The 21722-nt window shown below is 41.4% G+C and overlaps 1 protein-coding gene across 4 annotated transcripts in view; it reads right to left on the bottom strand.

Annotated features, from left to right (window-relative positions):
- DOCK10 (dedicator of cytokinesis 10) overlaps positions 1-21722 on the bottom strand; it is a 277368-nt gene that overhangs the window by 60512 nt on the left and 195134 nt on the right. For all 4 annotated transcript variants that reach the window (XM_058437931.1, XM_032754230.2, XM_032754224.1 and 1 more), the window contains exons 20-27: positions 19623-19746; positions 19307-19428; positions 18851-18937; positions 15893-15985; positions 14052-14170; positions 11897-11966; positions 8275-8388; positions 4443-4514 (exon numbers count right to left, since the gene is read on the bottom strand). In XM_058437931.1, coding sequence (XP_058293914.1) covers positions 4443-4514; positions 8275-8388; positions 11897-11966; positions 14052-14170; positions 15893-15985; positions 18851-18937; positions 19307-19428; positions 19623-19746 — 801 coding nt within the window. The remainder of the gene's footprint in view (positions 1-4442; positions 4515-8274; positions 8389-11896; positions 11967-14051; positions 14171-15892; positions 15986-18850; positions 18938-19306; positions 19429-19622; positions 19747-21722) is intronic.

The following is a 21722-nucleotide window of genomic DNA, read 5'->3' as shown; positions in this document are numbered from 1 at the left end:
GTCTCACTCTGTGGCCCAGGCTGGAGTGCAGTGGTGCGATCTCAGCTCACTGCAACCTCCACCTCCTGGGTTCAAGCAATTCTTGTGCCTCAGCCTGCTGAGTAGCTGGGATTACAGGTGTGTGCCACCACATCCAGCTAACTTTTATATTTTTAATAGAGACGAGGTTTCGCCATTTTGGCCAGGCTAGTCTTGAACTCCTGACCTCAGGTGATCTGCCCACCTCAGCCTCCCAAAGTGCTGGGATTACAGTCATGAGCCACTGTGCCCAACCATTCCCAGGAAACTGGAACTCACATTGGCCAAGTGCCCAACATTGCACCTCTCAGAGGACTAAACCAGATATCTCCTCTGACTTCCTCAAATCTCCCACACTTACTCCTTGGATGATGAAAATTCCTTTAATAGTGGAGAAAACCATTCACTTCACAATTTAAAAAGAAAAAAAAAAGAAAATACAAATGGCTTGGGGAAAGTTTACTGTGAATGCTTTGGTGTCAAATGATAATATCAGGGCTGGGCACAATGGCTCATGCCTGTAATCCCAGTACTTTGGGAGGCTGAGATGGGCAGATCACTTGAGCCCAAGAGTTCAAGACCAGCCTGGGCAACATGATGAAACCCCATCTTTACTAAATATATATAATTATCTATCTATCTGTCTGTCTATCTGTCTGTCTGTCTATCTATCATCTATATAAAATTACCTGGGCTTGGTGGCCGTGCCTGTAGTCCCAGCTACTAGGGATGCTGAGGTGGGAGAATCACCTAAGTTGGGGAATTTGAGGCTGCAGTGAGCTATGATTGCACCACTGCACTCCAGCCTGGACAACAGGAGTGAGACCTTGTCTCAAGGGGGGGAAAAAAAAATGGGCCAGGCGTGGTGGCTCATGCCTGTAATTCCAGCACTTTGGGAGGCCGAGGTGGGTGGATCACCTGAGGTCAGGAGTTGGAGACCAGTCTGGCCAACATGGTGAAACCCCCGCCTTTACTAAAAATGCAAAAATTAGCTGGGTGTGGTGGCACACGCCTGTAATCCCAGCTGCTTGGGAGGCTGAGGCAGGAGAATCACTTCAACCTGGGAGGTGGAGCTTGCAGTGAGCCGAGATCGTGCCTCTGCACTCCAGCGTGGGCAACAGAGCGAAACTCCGTCACAAAAAAAAAAAAAAAAAAAGAAAGAAAAAAAAGAAAAAAGATGATATCAGGTCTTTTCCCACTGTGATGATTAGAGATGGTTAGAGAGTGGAAGGTGCAGGGCTCCTGAAAGAAAACTAGGGTGTGAGGGTTACCACTGAAAGGGGTCATGAAAAGCAAACCTCAATCGGGGAAGATAAACTGCTGGACACAATCATGCTGGCTATTATCAGTTCATTTATTCTTAGGCTGCTCACAGGTGTGTTTTGTGACCTGTCTATACAAACAGATGCATATTGGTTGGAACTAGAAGAGAATTTTAGTCCAATCCACTCTTCTTACAGATGAGAAAACAGGCACTGAGGTGTTAAGCATCATTTTCATCAGCTAACAAGTTAGTGACAGAGCAGGAATTGCAACAGCGAGGTTTCCTGACCCCAACAGAGCTTAACGACAGAGAGATACAAACCATTTTTATCTTTGTGTTAGATTTTCTCTCCCTCCCAGGTAGGAGGCTCTCATCTCCAGCAGTGGAGAGCAGATACAGCAGAAAAGCAAAAATAGGATTTACGAGTTAAGAGTTATGGAACTCTACAGATGATTAAAGGTCCAGCAAGGCATTTCTGTCATACTAAGATCAAGGCCATGGTTAGAAAGACCTGGGGCCCAGGAGCATGGATGAGGACCTCTGGATGGATGACTCTGAGAAAGTGGCTCTGCACACTTCCCTGAAGTCTTAGTGCTAGCACAAGTTTAATTTCTCCCTATTAAGGGTCAGCACTCCTCCCATGCAAGATGATATTGCAAAGGCCTCTCCCTGCTAGAAATCAGGCAAACCCTTGAGGAGTTGTCCCACCTCTCCTTCTGGTGATCAGGGCAATACCTGGAGGTTAAATCCTAGCTTAACCCAGCTGGGGGCTTGCTGGGCCTAATAAAGCAGGAAAGAGAATATACCCAAAGGGGCTATAAAAATTAGCTATCATGTACCACCAGGAGGTAGGGCAGAACCTCTGCAATTGTACATTGAGGATGTGGGCCAGAAAGTAAGGGCAGGTAACCTAGAATGCATTGACATGGGGGTGCTTTTTCAGAACATGGGATTAAATAAGGACTCATGGGATGAGCAACTCACTGCTAGGGTTGCTCTGAGAATCTAGAGATGGCCTACTTTAAGCAAAGTGGAAATGTCTGGTTGTCCTGGCAGAGGACAGAGGAAAACATAAAGGGGTGGAGGGAGGTGGATATACAGGAATGGATATTAACTGAGACCGGAAGATCCACCAGCGTATCAAGTTCCCCAGGCAGGCCCAGAAGACAGCATGCACCATGGCCACTAAGAAGGTGCTGGGGACCAATATCGTTAAGAAGGTCAGGGGTGTTTCCCATCTGTTGGCAGGAGGAGCAGTCACAGCATTGGCTCATGAGCACCCATGGGGATCAGGGATCACCAGAACAACAGAGGCCCTGTGCTGTGCTTAATCTCCAGGAGCCAGAGGGCTGTGAGTATCATGACAAATGGCAAGACTGGTGGGGAAGCCAAGAGGCACTGACTCTCAGGGAGTTGTAGAGCTGGTTAATGATGCCTGGAACTCCTAGGGACAAAATAGACAGCAACCAGCAATGGTGGTACATCATGTTAACAAAGAAGGCAAGAATGGGCAACTGGAAGATGGGGATGTTCATTCCAATGAATAGTCATGGTTCCTTTCTCTGTTCCTGGACCTGAGTCACAATTCAGATCGGGTACACATTGACTGAAGAGGTGACGGGGTCCCTAAAGGAAAGCCCCCACTGCAACAATGCAGTAGGTATATACTGTAATGAGTCTATCAATTCTTCTCCAAGGGGCCCTATAGCCATTTACTCGGGCTACTGTACACTGAGGAGAAGGGAATATAGTTCAAGGACTGTTGGACACAGGATCTGAGTTGACATTGATATCCAGAAATGAAAAGCATCACCATGTCTGCCCTGATAGAGTGGGGACTTACAGGGATTAAAAGTGGAGTCCTGACTAAAGTTCTGTTAACAGTAGATCCACTGGGTTCAAATATCCCCCCAGGAGTCACATAACTGGTCCCAAATGTATAATTTGTATTAATAAAACTGGCATTTGGAGTAACCTTGCATGGGGTGCTTGGTCTATGGAGGTATCCTAGTGGGGGAGGCCAGGTGGGAGCTTCTAACACTGCTTCTCCCCCACCAAAAGAGTAAATCAAAATAATATCACTGTACACCACCAACCCCACCTCATGCAGCATTGTTATGATTTACCCTCCACATGGGGCAGGGGCAATGCCAGAGGTCTTCCCTTGGCCTTACCCACAATGGGGGCTAAGAGAAATGTGTGTGGAACTCAGGTGATCTACTTGGCTGCTTCTTAGTCTTCCTCACTCCGTTGTAACTGTGAATGGCCATATGTACCAACTCTGGTGTGAGTAGAGTATGATGACCGGGGGCTGAGACCACTCTAGAATGAGGGTTTGGGTCACATCACCAGGTGAGTCACCAAGACCTTCGGAACTGCTAGCTAGAGTGAGAGGGATCTAGAATGGAGAGTTGGGATGGGAGATGATGAGTATACATAGGCTCCTGAAAAGCCATGGAAGGAGGTCCATGAAGGAGTTCCATCAAGGTTGCTCTTCTAAGCTTCCTTTCAGGAGGAGAGGCCCATGGGAACTGTGGGAAGCAGATTCATGAACATGTACAATATGTCATGCAAACTTGGACTGTGGCAGCCAGGAATGCACATCGCTCAAATGTTGCTTCAAGACAGAATCTAGTGGGAGGAATATAAAAAGCTGCTGTATCTTGGGATCTGCTCCAGCATTCATGCCAAGGCTACCCTCTCCCCAGGATACTCCCAGTCAATGACTTAGCTTGCAGAGGTCCTGGAGTCCGATGGCCTCCCCAGTGCAGGGTTCCTCTAATGACAACTCTTTGCTTTCAGACTTCCCATCAGCCCAGCTAAAACCCTGTCATTGTGAGACTCGTCCTAGCCAATCCTCCTTCCTTCCCCCTTTTCATTTACAGATATCAGACTTTCCCATTTCTTTTTCCTGTTCCTTTTATCTTTATAGTTATTTCCCTCCAATACATCTTTTGCACTTCTAATATTGTCTTGGCATCTGCTTCTGAAGGGCCTGTGCTGATGTACACAATCATTTCTTCTACTTATAAAGTAATTATTGTAAACTGCTAAGGTTTATAAAGCAAATAAAAATGGAACTCATGACAGCATAATCATTAGTGTAATTGTTGGATAATATTGTAAAAATATTATAATATTATATTACTTATGTTCTTACCTGGATTTTATTTGTGTCAATCAAGTGCTGTGCCATCGATTTTAGGATAATTGCAAAGAAGAACCAGGAATGCTGTTAGGAAAAAAAAGGCAACGAGACATTTATTATCCTACGGCAAAATAATGATAATTTTTTTCTTTGCAATATGTAATACTATAACATTGTTATGTTAAAATGTATTCTTTGAAACTAAATGAATTAGAACAGTAAAATGTTCTCTATTATAGTGGGATGATTTTTATCTCAATCCTCTCAAAAAACGTTTAAACTAAAACAAGCTACAAGTTTACTTGGCATGACTAAGTAGTTGTTTTACAAAATATTTATTCAAGGGATGTTCTAGTTGTTTCACTTAGTTAAACAAAACTAAACAAACTTTTTTTTTTTTTTTGAGACAGTCTCACTCTGTTGCCAGGCTGGAGTGCAGTGGTGCAATCACAGCTCACTGCAGTCTTGAACTCTCTGGCTCAGGTGATTCTCCCACCTCAGTCTCCTGGATAGCTGAGACTGCAGATGTGTGCACCATGCCCAGCTAACTTTTTGTGTTTTTTCATAGAGACAGGGTTTTACCATGTTGCCCAGGCTGGTCTTGAACTCCTGGGCTTAGGTGATCCTTCCACCTCAGCCTCCCAAAGTCCTGGGATTAGAGTTGAGAGCCACCAAGCCTGACCTAAACAAACTTTTTATTGTACCAAGCTCACCCCTAAAATTTCAAAGGTTAGAGGTAAGGGTGAAAATGGAAGGTCATATGTCTAGATATCTAAAAGTTGGAAGTCAAGCTGAAAAGGTGTTAAATAAAATATGTTTGGTCCTCCTACCTCGACAAACAAAACTTCATAACACCTTGGAACGCTGCACCAGCGTGTGAGGTCCTGGGGGGCACAGGGCCTGGCCTACCCCTTTTCTTCTCGCCCAAGTCTCCGTCCTGCCCCTTGAGGGGCCTGGTGCGCATGTGTTAAATACTTTAAAAAACAAAGCTTCAAAACTTATGTCACCTAAATAACTCATATCTCCAAATTATCTGCTCATGCCAGATTTTGTCATGAAATAAATGCAGGCCCAATGGCAAGAGCAGTACACACCTGTTCCTACTTAGGGCTTTGCAGAGGTAGGGCCTTGTATGCCTGAGCTCTTTTGGAAACTGTCCAGCCTGCACATCTGAGTGCTGTCCACAACCCGGCCCTCCTCCCTGCCACAAATAGCTCCTTAATGGGGTCTAGGGTTGCACTCAGGCATCAAGACCTGTCCTCTGGAGGTTCTGGTGGGCTTGGGACAGAGATTGAAGCAAGCCTTGGAATCCACCTATAGGACCTTGAGCAAGAGGGTCTTGGGGTTCCTTACAGGTCTAGAAGGGGAGGTAGGGGCTCCTGGTGGGCTTATTCTCTTAGCTCCTCTTAAACCTTAGCCTATGAGGACGGGTGCAGTATGAGAAGAACAAAGCACATCCCAGGATGGGTACCCTTCTTTCCTGGGCCTAAGGGTGACACTTAACTCAGCTACAAAAAGTGATATTGTATATGTACAGTTTCAAGAATGCACCCCTTGCATCCTCTCTGCTTCCTACCCCTTCCACCACAGACAACAGTTTTAAATTTTGTACTATTAATTCCTTTGTTTTACTTCACAATTTTGCTATGAATACTTATACAATGAAGGGATATTTAGCTCATCTGGCCACTGAACTTCATATAAATGGAACTGTCCTCTATGTATTCTTCTGAGATTGACTTTTTCATTCAACAAATTCTGTTCTGTGGTTCGTTTATGTTGAAGCATGTAGCTGGGGGGATCACACATGGTCACCACATGACATATATAATCACCATGTAATTATCTGCTCTGCTGTCAATGGGCATTTGGATTATATCCTGTTTTAAGCTCATACAAACAATGCTGCTATAAACTTTTGACAACATAGTCCTAATTCCAGAAGACTGACTCAGATCAAAAAGAGAAGGGATTGATGTTCTACAAAGGCTGCTATGGCTTAATGAAGTGGTTGCTTCTCAGTAAGAAGAAATGGAAATGGCTACCAATACTATTCTAGCACTCCAATAGCATTCTAATGGCTGTTAGAAGTGAAACATGTTGTTAGGAATATGAATGAATCCAAGGCACACTGCTGCAATCCTCTTTCTCTAATCTTGTCCAAAATATTTTTAGCCATCACGTCAAGTGTTCCAACATTTGTCTCTTAATTCAACAGACTCCTACCCCTCTCCATCCCTTAGCACTCTGGCCTGCCTCCACTATGTTCCTTAAAACCACCAGCATTAATGAAATATCTCAAGGACAAAAAACCAAACACCGCATGTTCTCACTGATAGGTGGGAATTGAACAATGAGAACACATGGACACAGGAAGGGGAACATCACACACTGGGGCCTGTTGTGGGAGGGGGGGAGAGGGGAGGGATACCTAATGTTAAAAGACGAGTTACTAGGTGCAGCACACCAACGTGGCACATGTATACATATGTAACTAACCTGCACATTGTGCACATGTACCCTAAAACTTAAAGTATAATAAAAAAAAAAGAAATTGAGCTTTTGCCTGTTCACGTCCGATGACAGATGAAGCCTCGACTCCTCTACTGCCCTCTCCACACATTCCCTTATAGATCTGCACACTCCGCTGCCTCCCATCTCCTGAAACCCACCCACTCCATCTTCCAGGGCACATGGTCCATTGTTAGCACAATCTCTTGAAGATGCAATTCTTCTCCGAGCATTCCCTTCACTCCATATTTTAACTGAGCAGTGACTCTCCCCACAGGATCCTGCTTCTCTGATAGCCCCTCAAGTGGCTGTGGCCTCCATTTTTACCCCGCTGTAGTCGATTCTCAACACAGCAGTCAGAGGGATCCTTTTAAACCAAGGTCAGGTTGGTTTGAAACATGACTCCTCTGTGCAAAACCCTCCAACGACACAACTCCCAGTTCTGCTCTGAGTGGGAACGCCTGGCCTATGCTAACTCCCAAGCCTCCAGTGGCTTCCATTACTTCATCTTCCATCTTCTTTTTTTCTTTCTGCTCACTTGGCTCCAGCCACAGTATCCTCCCTGTCTCCTGCAGGCACACCAGCCATGCTGCTGCCTGATGACTTCACGAAGCTCTTTCCCTCTGAGCATCCCCATGGCCACCCTCTTCGCCTTCACATTTTTTTTTTTTTTTTGCTCAAGAATTACCTTCTCCATCAGATATATCTGACCACTCTATTTAAAACTTCAAATCTCCCCTGCACCTTCAGCACTCACAATGCCCAATTCTTACCTGTTCTACAATTTTTCTAATGCATCTTCTCTTCTAACATACGATATCTATCTATGTATCTCTCTCTCTCTCTCTCTCTTTCGCTCTGGTCTTGTTGCCCAGGCTGGAGTACAATGGCATGATCTCAGCTTACTGCAACCTCTGCCTCCTGGGTTCAAGCGATTCCCCTGACTCTGCCTCCTGAGTAGCTGAGATTACAGGCATCTGCCACCACTCCCGGCTAATTTTGTTTTTGTATTTTTAGTAGAGATGGGGTTTCACTATGTTGACCAGGCTGGTCTTGAACTCCTGACCTCAGGTGATCTGCCCATCTCGGCCTCCTAAAATGCTGGGATTACAGGGGTGAGCCACTGCACCTGGCCCATTCTACTTTTTTCTATGTTGTCTTGATATAGATCTCTTCTGCTTAGTATCTTTATATGCTAAGTTTCAATATGAACCTTATGCTGGAAACTGCAAGAGAAAAAGTCTATGAAAATCAATGACTCCTATCATTTTCCAGGAGTAAGCGTGATCCATGCCTAGTACTCACAGTTAAAGGACCATCTTTAAATTCTTACCTTCAGGACATGCTTTACTGTTGTTGAGTCATTTGATTTCAAAAGACCAGTCACATTTTTAGCCAGTTCCTCATGCACAGTCCTCTCCTTGCATGCCCTGGTCTTGAACACGAACTGAAGAAAATCCAAAAAGTGAATGAAGTTAAATACTTTGAAAAATGAAGCTTCAAAAACTATGTCATGTGAATAACTCATATCTCCAAATTATCTGCTCATGCCAGATTTTGCCATGAAATAAATGCAGGCCCAATGATAAGAGCAGTACACACCTGTTCCTATTTAGGGCTTTGCAGACGTAGGGCCTTGCTCACCTAAGCTCTCCTTGAAACTCTTTGTAGAAATCAAGAGAAAGAGCCAGAGAGCCATTTAGCACGTTCAAGGAAACATGGAGGGCTTTGACCCACCTACTTATGACACATTCCCCTTCTCCTTCCTCCACTGGTAACAGGTGGCATGGTAGCAATTCTTCATCCTGAAAGGGTAGAGCACCCACTCAAATAGCCAAGTGGGGAAGCCAGTGCCTTCCAGAGGCCAGTAGGTGAGCTCCCCACAAGCCCAGGGTCTATCATCCCATGCTTAGACACATCTATCATGGTGTTCATGAACATTGGCCATCAGTAAGATAACAAATGCTGCATACTTATTTTTTTTCCTCAAAAGATTGGTTTTGGCATGCACCACTGAGTGCATGTAATGGCTAGTTTTCAGTATTTCTTCATCTCTTAAGAATATCAATATCAATTTATGCACATACATAAAGTTCAAATATAAAATGCTTATTACTGAATTATAATATTTCACTTATGAGTTGGGTTTGCCGCATGAAGGACATTTCTTTGTAATTTTCACAATTCGGATTTCACCACAATTGAGAGTGAAGGCAGGAAAGAGAATGAATGGCTTAACATAGAGGCACATTAGCTTTTGGATCTGTAACTGTTTCTTTAAACTTTGTAGCACGTTGGCACCTAACTTGTCATGGTGGGATTTGACTTCTCCAAGCTCATCTTGAAGGAGAAAGATGAAGTTAATGGATGCATGAAACTAGATAAAATCATGAGTAATACAATTTTTCCCTCTCATGGATTATACCTCAGATGAGAGTAATGTCATCATCAATGAGCTCATGCCATGCACAGTTATTTAGCCTGAAGGGCATTTAAACTGGCACTGAAATATTCTTATTTTAAAATTTTGACTGTAACCCATCAGTGCTACAAATCACTGTTAACCATGGCATTTAATTAGACTGGCTTTAGACACGCATCTTTGAAAAAGACACGGTGTATGTGTGCATTTTAAATATTGTAGATGAAGTGAGTTAGCAGCATTTAGCACCACTGAACTTGAAATGGTGTTTAGATAACTTCTGAATAAATACAAATTGCATTGAATATCACATCTTTGGAGGACATTCAAGCATGCAGTGTAACAAGAGTCCAATCACAGAATGATAGAGCTGAATGTTCGTTTGGTCATTTCATCTTATGTCACAGAGGAGAAAATTGAGGTTCAGAGAGGCTGACTGCTCAAGTCTAGAATTGACTAGAATCTGGTCTCTTACTTGCCAGCTTAGTGTTCTTTCCCGAGTAAAATGCGAGTTGATTATATTTATTAGGAGGTATTTGTTTTAGATATGTTAAAATTTATTATAAAATTGTTATCAGCCTAAAAGTCCACATAGGTGTATTTTTGGATTTGAATCACTTAGAGCAAGCTAAATGGATAATCTCCTGTATTATAAAGTGAGATAGTCTTGTAGGGTATTTCAGATATCCTGGTTAAAAATAAAGGTCACACCAGGATGCATTTCTAATGCATCTCTCCAGGAGCATCATTGGTAGAGAGTCTGAGATTTGAGGTATTCACAAAGAGCTAGACTTGGTAATCACAAAAATAGTCACGACACCGGAGCGTTCTTAATGTAATTTTCAATGATCCCACTGACATGAGGAAAATAATATGTTGAAATGGAGATGCCTGTGTGTAAGATGGATCAGTAACTTTTTTTCTCCTTCTCAGTCCCTTTAAGGATTGAAATGAAACATTGGGGTAATGAAGCATTGAGAGGGTGAAAGTTCTCCAGGTGATTCTGTTGAATGGTAAATTCATCGATACTCTATAAAACTAAGCTATGACCCTATCTTAGAGAGCAAACTAAAAAGGCATGTGTAGGTGGAACTGGCTTTTTGCAATTGAGATATGGATATTATTGGGTAAAATTATACAATAGAGAAATTATTGTGAAACAATTATTTTTGGCATATAGCCTACGTTTAAAAAGGGCACATACTCATGCTTTGGCATTTGGGAAGACAACCAACATTTCTGGCAGATAGAAAACATATGGATATAAAAACTGTAATGAAAAAAATTTCCTTATAGATGGTATCTCAGAGGGGTTTGCTCCAGAATGCAATTTCTGGTTACTTCCTTTTATGGGAGCGTGGAATCTTTTTTTTTTTTTTTTTTTTGAGATGGAGTCTCGCTCTGTCACCCAGGCTGGAGTGCAGTGGTGCGATCTCAGCTCACTGCAAGCTCTGCCTCCCAGGTTCACGCCATTCTCCTGCCTCAGCCTCCCGAGTAGCTGGGACTACAGGCGCCCGCCACAACGCCCGCTAATTTTTTGTATTTTTAGTAGAGGCAGGGTTTCACTGTGTTAGCCAGGATGGTCTCAATCTCCTGACCTCGTGATCTGCCCACCTCGGTCTCCCAAAGTGCTTGGATTACAGGCGTGAGCCACCACGCTCGGCTGATTTTTTTTTTTTTTAACAAGTTTCTAGACATCTTGAATATATGAGTATCTGTCTGTGCATACATATTAAGAGAATATAGTTTTTTGATGAAAAAGCTATGTCTCAAAAAGATTTAATCTATGCATAGGAAAAAAAAATAAGAGATTTAGGTCCTCTATGCATTATAAAGTAATTTAAGATCCTCTTCTGTATTTCTGGATGGGTTCTTTCTTTTCATTCAAGAGGATGACATTTAGGTGGGAACTATGAAAGGGCAAACATCATCACAAGTTCACTGGCATTAATCCACAGGCCAACTGGAAATGAGAATAGAAGCGGCTCTGAGTGAACACTTGACGTAGGACACTGGAAGAAGCAGTGCACACTGATGGAATGGGCAAGTGGTTCATGCCAGAAGATAAAGGACTTAACATACCAGAAGCAGGTACAAATATACAGTAACTGGGAAAATGAAATAATGCCTGAGAAAACAATAGAAAGAGCTAAGAAAGCATTACAGAGGAAACACAGAGCATTCAACAAACCAATAGGAAAGTCTTCCTTAAATTAACACAGGAATCTCATTTACTTGTAATGTTGACTTCAAAAGGACAGCACTTTAGTTTTCTCCTCTATCTTTTTCTTTCCTCTCTCTCCCCATTTAATTATTTATTTGCACAGGTACACATTATTTATACATTTAAAAATTCACCTAGCCCATTAATGCAAAGAGATGGAATTCTAAGTAGCTAAGGGGAATTCCTGATATTACTGTGGTGGGCACTACTCAGTTAAAGGGAGAAAACTTCCCACTTACTGCAGACAGGAAATGAGACAAGCCACATAGCACAAGGGGATATGAGCCATTTTCAAGAGGCATTTCATACCTTAATATATGACTGGACAGAATGATCCAGCTGCTCCTCATGGCACTTGGCCACAATGTCAGTCAGAACCCTGGAAAAGCAAAGCTGATCAGTGGCCTTTCTGGAGAGGGCAGAAAAACCCCGCTTTAGTTTGTCATTACAGTGCTTCGTAAATTGGGTATTTAATAGTTACTGGGTGAATGAATGAACCAATGTCCAACTCCTTCCTTGCCCTCCTCACCCCCATATCCAATACTGGGCATTTAATATCTATAGCATCAATGAACCATTTCCACCGATTAGCCATTTCCAACTTTGAAACTTTGAAACACAAAGATATAAGTAGTGTTATAATATCAAAATGGAGACTTTTTGTCCAAGTTGAATGTGCTAATTATGGTCTGTGCATTTTTGACATTATCTTTTTGCAAAAGGGATTATTTTTAGTGCCTCATTAATATTTTAGACTTTTAACTTCAAATTAATAATCATATTTCATTTGAAAAGGGCTCGTCCTCCAACCTATAGGCACTATATATGCTTTTGGAAAAAGTAATTAGGTTAAGATGCAGTTGTTTTGTTTTGCTTCGTTTTTCCCTTAGCTGGGTCGGGGTTTCTAGCAGCAATGATGTACAGGTGAATCTTTTTTCACGTTAACACTACCAACTGCTCCATGGCTATAGTGCTTAGGAATATCTCAGAATTTCAACAGATCTATCAGCTGCAATATTTAGGAGTCTTGCCAACACAGACACACATTCACATGCTGAAAAGAGCATGAGTTGAAGGCACAGCTGGGGACTTTTAATGCAGGTCCAGAACTGGATGGTTGTGAAGCTATTAGAGATATTTAAATTGTCCAGAATTTCAGGCTCTGCTTTAAAAACTAGGCTAAAAACCCTCATTCAGAAAGAGGTCAGGAATATGCCTGTGAGTTTGAAAGATACTGGAAACATTTCAATGCCAAAAGTAACATTTTTTTCCAGAATACTATGACTAAATTTTTTTTTTAAATGAACAGCACAAATATATAATTTAACAATTCAAAACACTATCTCTATAAAGAAGAAATTGTGATTTGTGAAGGCATTGGCCAGATTAGAGATGTTGGAAGAATTCAGTATAGCCAAATTAAAAGTGAGAACAGTTAAAACATTTAATATTTTTTAAAAAAGGTTCTTGTGGGAATGCAAAATAATACAACCACTCTGGAGAATAGGCACTTTCTTAAATATCAAATATGCAACCACCCTGCACCCCAGCAATTACACTCTGGGCATTCACTTAAGAGAAATGAAGACTTATGTTTACACAAAACCTCTACATGAATGTTCATAGCACTTTTTTTTTTTTTTGAGACCGAGTCTTGCTCTTTCACCCAGGTTGGAATGCAGTGGCGCGATCTCGGCTCACTGCAAGCTCCGCCTCCCAGGTTCATGCCATTCTCCTGCCTCAGCCTCCCGAGTATCTGGGACTACAGGCGCCCACCACCACGCCTGGCTAATTTTTTTTTTTTTAGTAGAGACGGGGTTTCACCATGTTAGTCAGGATGGTCTCGATCTCCTGTCCTTGTGATCTGCCGGCCTTGGCCTCCCAAAGTGCTGGGATTACAGGCATGAGCCACCGCGCCTGGCCATTCATAGCACTTTTATTCATAACAGCCCTAAACTGGAGACACTCCAGATGTCCTTCAACAGGTGAATAATTAAACATACGTGGTGCATCCACATCGTGGAATACTACTCTGCAATGAAAAGGAGTGAACTACTGATAGATGCAATGATCTGGATGAATCTCCAGAGAATTATGTTTCATGAAAAAGCCAATTCCAAAAATTTACATACTGTATGATTCTACACCTGTATGGAAGATGTTGCCAGTGAGGAAAACCAGGTAAAGGGCACATGGGAAACTGTGAATTATGTTTTACAATTGCATATGAATCTACCGTGATCTCAAAATAAAAAGTTTAATTTAAAAATCAAAGAAAAAGAGGTCTAACACTTTAATAACAAGAGATTAGAAGGTAAGGAGTCAAGAGTGGAAAATGCTTAAATTTGAGATGTGTTCAAATGAAATGTAAACACACAACAGTAGATGACTGTTTAGTTATAATTAAGAGTTTATGTAACTACAGATTACAAAGTCTCTTCTCTTAAGGTTGTGTTATGGATACCTGGTGACAGTTGTAGTTATTTCATCTTCCTCATTCTGTACCAGAACTTTGAAGAGCTGATTCAAAATTATAGGCAGAAAACTCATGATTGCATGAATCTTTTCCACATTCAATAAGTTCTGTAGTAAATTGGCAGAAAAAAGGATACCAATTAAATTTGAAGCATGTCCTAGATTCAAGACTTGAAACTATAAAGCTATGAGAAGAAAACATAAGGAGAAAAGCTTCGTGACATTAGACTGGGCAATGATTTTTTGGATATGACCCTCAAAGCTCAGGCAGCAAAGTGAAAACAAACAAATGGCGTATCAAACTAAAAGGTTTCAGCACAGCCAAGCAAACACTCAATGGAGTAAAAAGACAACTTTACTCCATTGAATGGAGGAAAATATTTGCAAACCATACATCTTAGAAAGGGTTAATATCCAAAATATATAAGGAACTCAAACAACTCAATAGTAAGGAAACAAATAACCCGATGAAAAAGTGGGCAAGGGACCCAAATAGACATTTCTCAAAAGAAGATGTACAAATGGCCAACAGATATATAAAAAAATGTTCGACATCATTAATCATTGGAGAAATGCAAATTAAAACCACAGTGGGATATCACCTCATATCTGTTGAAATGGCTGTTATCAAAAAAGGTGAAAGATAATAATTATTGGAGAGGATGTGGAGGAGAGGGAACACTTGCACATTGCTGGTAGGAATGTAAATCAGAAGAGCCACTATGGAAAACAATATGAAGGTTCCTCAAAAAATTAAAAATAGCACTACCATATAATCTAGCAATCCCACTAGTGGATGTATATCCAAAGGAAATGAGATCAGTATGCTGAAGATGTCTATTCCCATCTTTATTGCAGCACTGTTCACAGCAGCCAGGATATAGAATCAATCCAAGTGTCCATCAACAGATGAAATGGGTAAAGAAAATGTGGTACGTAAACATAATGGAATACTATACAGCCTTAAAAAGGAAGGAAATTAGGTCATTTGCTACAACAGGGAGGAACCTGGAGTATATTATGCTAAGTGAAATGAGCCAGGCACAGAAAGACAAATACCACACAATCTCATTTATATGTGGGATCCAAAAAAGTTGAATTCATAGAAGTAGAGAGTGGAATGGTGGTTAACAGGGGCTAGGGAGGGGAGTGCTGGGGAGATGTTGATAAAAGGATACAAAATTTCAGCTAGATAGGAGGAATATTGCACAACATGGTCACTATAGTTAATAAAAATGTGTTATATTCTTAAAAATCTCTAAGAGAGTGGATATTAAGTGTTATAACCATAAAAATTATAAGTATGTGATATAATAAATACAGTAATTAACTCAATGAAGCTGTTACATAATGTATACATATTTCCAAACATCGTACTGTATACAATAAAGGTATATAATTTTTCTTTGTTAAAAAATGAATACATTAGAAAAAATAAAGTATGTTCTACTGGTATTATTTTCAGAACTTGAATATGAACACTGTAGCCCACCTTTATCTGGCTTTATTCTTCATTGCAATTAGCATGGAATATAGGCATGATGGTGATGTCGCAAGGACTCATGATTTAATAACTAATTTAAAAGAAATTGATCTGATTTTCAATTATTTTTATTTTGGAAAAAACTGATTTTTGCTTGTCTTTTAAGTCAAGAAACAGAAACGATTCAGAAATTATGAAACAAAATCATTTACTCTCTGAATTGATAAGGTATTAAAAAATCTTGAGTAATAATCATCTCCCAGTTTGCCAATCAGTAGAAAATGTAAAAGTCTCTTTTGCACATTTTTACCCTGGAGATCAATGAAACCGCTTGCATGTCATGTTACCTTACAAGAGCGGATGAAATTTGAGGTAGGTGACTGAGACATATCTTTCTCTCTTTTTTGGCACTCTTGGAAAAATGCATTCACATGTGAATCCTACAACAGCAAAAAAAAAAGTGCTTATTTCTGATGACTCTTAAACTGTTACAAACACAAACCACTGTGATGTGAGGTAAGCACTTCCGTAGGATTGGTGCCTTGAAGTGCAAATGCTTTATTAAGGAGTCAGAGGAACAAAGCTTTGATGTGGACATTTCTGGCCTAGTGAAGGCTCTGCATGAACTACAAAGCCCACTGTCTCTTCTATTTCATTCTAAGAGGTTTTGTTGTCCTGTTAAACCACATGACAATGGCTGGAGAATTACTTCCCTTGGTTGTGCTTTTTGTGTTTAGAAAAATTTTCTTCATCTATCTTCCCACTCTCCTGCTTCTTCCATAGACTTCTACCAATTTCTTCTATACCATCCTTGACACACATGACAATGCGTACTCTTTAATATCCACGGGGCATATTTTCAGGCTTAGAATGCCTGAATTAGCCCCAGATTAGAAAGTCCACAACTCATATCTTAGGATAAAACTGACAATAACACTTGAAATTTATTTCCTGAAGGTGGTACCTGGAAAATTCTCTAAGTTCTGCCCTGAGGGTGGGAGCTACACAGTCAGGCAGTGAGATAAAGAACTTGTGTGAGGACACCCTCTGAATGTTTCTCTGGCTTTCTATGATTCCAGAAAGGCATCTGTAGCTTGGGTTTCCCTCATTTCCCTCAGGCCACTGTGTGTGTGTTCGTGTGTGTGTGTGTGCTATTTTCTGTTTTCTAAGTGTAGCTCTTTTGACTAGAGACAACTGTTTTCCTTTTAAGTATCACTTCATTGATTTGTCTATTTGCTCATTATTTATGGAAAGCTGACTGCATACCAGGCTTTTAGCAGGCACTGAGGGAGGACAGAGCAGAGGGCAAGGAAGGCCCAACCCCTTCCTCTGTGTACCTTTCATTAAGGTGGGGAGGCCAGCACGCCACCACTACTTCCACACGCACCTATGTAATCACATTTGATGAGTGCTTCAAACACAAAGCAGGTGCCATCTGGATGAGTGACAAGATGGCCCAGCTTTGTCTGTTGGGTCAGGGAACAGGGAAGTCTTCTTAGAGGAAGTGACAACTGAGCTAAGATCTGAAGGATGGGTAGGAACCAACCAGACCAACAAGGGGAAGGGGGGTGTCCACCCCCTGCAATATGGTTCGTAATAGCCAGCGGGAGGGGGGGAAGGGGAGTGCGATTACTCCCCATATTGTGGGGACTGTCCGCCCCCTGTGATATGGTTCATAATAGCCAGGGAGGGAGAATGGGAGAGCTTCCCTTCCCCACTGAGGAGGGGCTGAGTGTCAAAGGGATCAGTGGGTCTTGTGGGAACTAGGTGGATATTGTTTGGCTGGAGGGCCTTGGGTGTTTGAAAACTGAGGTAAATACTGCCAGCGTGTGGGTGGTGAGAGTTGAGGTAGAGAAAGGGTGTGTTGTGGTGAGACAGAGACCTCAGCTGTTTGGAGAAAGTAGCTGGAAGCATGAGAAAGAGAAACTGAGGAGCTGCTGAGATACACAAAAATACAGGGTTTGGTGGAGATTGAGCATTTTGTGGAACTTGGCCAGGGCTGATGGCATCAGAGAAAAGATGGGTTTAAATAGTTGTGGGTGCAGGGCTAGGGATAAGAAGTCAATTGGACTCGAAGCTTCAGAGGTTGCCAAGAGAAATTTTGGTCCAATGTATATATGATGCCTGGATTATTTCATTTTTCTTATGGATCAAGTATGGCTTATAGATAAAGCAGTATGAAGCAAAAAAGGAAAAGCAGATACACGTTAAACTTAAGAAAGGAGAAATACGTATTTTATGTACTTGTAATAATGTATAGTTTATATCTGTTGCCAGAAAATTCACATTGTGATAAAATAAGCTGCCTTACCATGGAAGGAATGAGTTTGTGGTAATTTAACAATGGTAATAATTACACGTGTATAATGGTAACAATGGTAATAATTACACTTTTGCACTTCATGAAATATTTCTCATTTTGATCACATTTTGAAATATTTCTCCTTTGGATCACATTTGCTACAACTGTAGGTAGCAGAGACTCTGTTGATTTCGTTTCTTGATGAGGAAATAAGGATATCAGAGGTAAAATGACTTGCCCAGGGTGATGGAGCCAGAAATTAGGTGGGGTGGCTCTCAAATGCAGTTCTGCCAACCTCATGGCCTTCCCATTAGGTGAGCCCTGGGAAGGCATTGGGGATTGGACTTAGTTTTCAGGTAAAGATCTGAAGTCTGTCTTTATTTATTTATTATTATTTTTGAGACACAGTTTCCCTCCTGTTGCCCAGGCTGGAGTGCAATGGCACGATCTCAGCCCAATGCAACCCTGCCTCCCGAGTTCAACTGATTCTCCTGCCTCAGCCTCCTGAGTAGCTGGGATTACAGGCGTGCATCGCCATGCCTGACTAATTTTGTATTTTTAGTAGAGACGGGGTTTCTCCATGTTGGTCAGGCTGGTCTCGAACTCCCAACCTCAGGTAATCTGCCCGCCTCGGCCTCCCAAAGTGCTGAGATTACAGGCATGAGCCACCACGCCTGGCCTTTATTTTTAACATTTAACATTTTTAACACATGAGTGTGGTCAGTGGAAGCAAACCATACTCCAAGAGGAGTGTGATCCTGTTAAATATACTTCTGGTATTTTGATCTGAAGTTTTATGGTGTCTGGGCTTAAGGGATTAGGACATTCTATCTTTCTTGAGGGAGGCATCAAATTATGCCCTTAACGTTCTTCCTTTGTAGTATTCAAACACCTGCCTTTCTGACACTTCATGAAATGATTAGTCTCATCCTGTAAATATGGGAATTACCTCATGATGCTGTGAGTTAGAGAAAATGCTTGTATTTCAGGTCAACATACTTACCTGAGTATTTACTGTTGATACAACAAATGTCGATACTTTGAAAAGTGATTTGCCACCATCCACCCATTTAATGTCACTCCCACCATGCTGCAAAATAAAGTTTGTTTACCGTCACTGGGACAATTCGAGAGAAAGAAAATAAATAGATTGTTTAGTTTATGTTAATGTGCTGTTCTGATCCATTAATCTTATATCACCATAGAGGTGGAAAATAAAAGATGCAAATACATTTAGCACTACTGGTAGATGAGACCAATATGATATCGGGATCATTTTTAACAGATCATTTCCAGTGGCCATAAGCTAAACAAGAGATGTGGCATAGGTACACTTGATTCATAGCTACAAGGGACATATCCACTATGATCTTAATTTAAGTAGCAGAGAAAGAAGATAATCTTATGCCATTAAGCTGGTGTGCTTTTTTAAAATCTTAAATTATGCATTATTCAATACCTTTCCGCTTGCAGAATCTTGAAAGCTTAAATAATTAGGAGGCAGACTTGTTGCTATTGGGATGTTGTACTCTTGAGAAGCTATCTGATCGTGTTTCATCAGAGGAAGCCAAGCATATCCAACTGTGCAAAAGAATAACAAACAAAAATTCTGAGTACAAACCTCCATGGTAAGAAGTCACAATAATGCTATTTATTATTTACGAATACTAAACTTCATGAAAAATAATTCAATAAATCAGGGCTTTGAAAATACTCTCCAAACCAATTCAAACAGAAGACATGTGACTCTGCCTCAGATTTCTTCCTGGCAGTACCTGACGTTTCCAGAGCCTCCTTCTTTTTGGCATTGGCTTTTGCATTGATGTCACAGGTGACGTGATAAAAAGAAAACAAAATATGGTGTTTCTCATGGAGTTGTGTTGGTAGCTCAATTTTCACCTGCAAGGAAAGAAACCATAGTTGGACTGAGATTAAAATCATTTGCCCAATATCAGAGCAAGACAAAGCATAGCTTTTTAAAAATTCTTTTTTCTCTTTTTCTTTTTTTTGAGACTGCGTCTTACTCTGTCGCCTAGGCTGGAGTGCAATGGCACGATCTAGGCTCACTGCAACCTCTGCCTCCTGGGTTCAAGCAATTCTCCTGCCTTAGTCTCCCCAGTAGCTGGGATTACAGGCATGCGCTACCAAGCCAAGCTAATTTTTGTATTTTTAGTAGAGACGGGCTTTCACCATATTGGCCAGGCTGGTCTCAAACTCCTGACCTCAAGTGATCTGCCCGCTTTGGCCTCCCAAAGTGCTGGGATTACAGGCATGAGCCACCACACCAGGCCTAAAAATTCTTTAACTGAAATCTCGGTCCATGTTTAATAGTGCTGGATGCACTGATTTAATGCTCAATAAATATTGTTTCTGCTAGCAGTGATGTATTCACATGTTGATATTTTTACTTCTTTATTGTGATGGATGATGATAATTTAGAATACCTAGTGTTTCTCATTAGATAATTCATGCTACTAGGGTATGGATTAAATATATGCACATACATATGCATAAACACACACACAGATGTAACTGCAGAATATAGATAAGACACACATCAAGGAACTGTCGTTAAGGGACATGAATTGAATAAACAGTAAGTCCATGCCTCCCAAAGTGTGGCTGGGGACCAGTTGCATAAGCATCACTTGGAAGTTCATTAGAAATGCAGAAGATTTTTTTCATTTTGGAGACAGGGTCTTGCGTTTGTTGCCCAGACTAGAGTGCAGTGGTACGAACACAGCTCACTGCAGCCTTGACCTCTGGCTAACTTTTTTTTTTTTTTTTTTTTTTTTTGAGAAGGAGTCTTGCTCTGTCACCAGGCTACAGTGCAGTGGCACGATAGCCCACTGCAACCTCTGCCTCCTGGGTTCAAGTGATTCTCCTGCCTCAGCCTCCCGAGTAGCTGGGACTACAGGCGCACGCCACCACACCCAGATAATTTTTGTATTTTTTGTAGAGATAGGATTTCACCATGTTGGCCAGGATGGTCTCAATCTCTTGACCTTGTGATCCGCCCACCTCGGCCTCCCGAAGTGCTGGGATTACAGGCATGAGCCGCTGCGGCTGGCCATGACCTCTGGCTAACTTTTTGATTTTTGTTGTTGTTCTTGTTGTAGAGACAGATGTCTTACTTTGTTGCCCAGGCTGGAGTCTCAGACATTAACCTAGACACACTCAGTTGGAATCTGCCCTTTCACAGGATCCTCACACAATTCATACGCATATTGTTGAGTAATATGGTATAGTAAATGGTGCAGCCTCGGCATGGAATTGATCTCTTTTTCTAAAACTAACAAACATATCTGTGTTACTGTGAGAACTAATGAAACATTTTGGGAACTGGCCATGCTGTAGCTATAGAAATAATGCTTCTGAATGAAAATAAAATAAAAATGGATCTAGGTAAACAGTATACTGAATGAGGGGCATACTCCCTATTTCTGGAAAGAATTGTTTTCAACTGTCTACATTTTATCGTGCTTTTGAGTTTTCAAAGCCCTGCCACGCATGTCATCGTTTCATTTTCCCCAGTAGCCTTGTGAAGTAGCATGGCACGGTGTTAGGAACCAGGGCTGCACATGTTAGGGGGCTCTGAGTTACTGCGAAGGTGGTGTGGGCAGTAAGAGGATCTTCCAGGACAAGAACCCACATCTTGGGATGATCGCTTTGCATTGGAACTCTGGTAAGCTGCAGGCAGCTCAGTCTCAGCAACCGAGTAGTTCCCAGAACTGTCCATATTCCCATGTGAAAAAGCTCATGGCTTTCATGAGGCTTCCAGGAAACACATGAGAATGAGAAAGATTAAAACAGTTAACAACAGTAAGAATATTAATTTTTTACAAAATCATATATCTACAGAAAACGCATCTTCC

Source organism: Hylobates moloch, unplaced genomic scaffold (assembly GCF_009828535.3).
Source record: "Hylobates moloch isolate HMO894 unplaced genomic scaffold, HMol_V3 SCAFFOLD_1, whole genome shotgun sequence".
In the NCBI taxonomy this organism is placed as follows: domain Eukaryota; kingdom Metazoa; phylum Chordata; class Mammalia; order Primates; family Hylobatidae; genus Hylobates; species Hylobates moloch.
The sequence above is the reverse complement of the archived record's forward strand: the minus strand, read 5'-3'. Positions and strand labels throughout refer to the sequence as shown.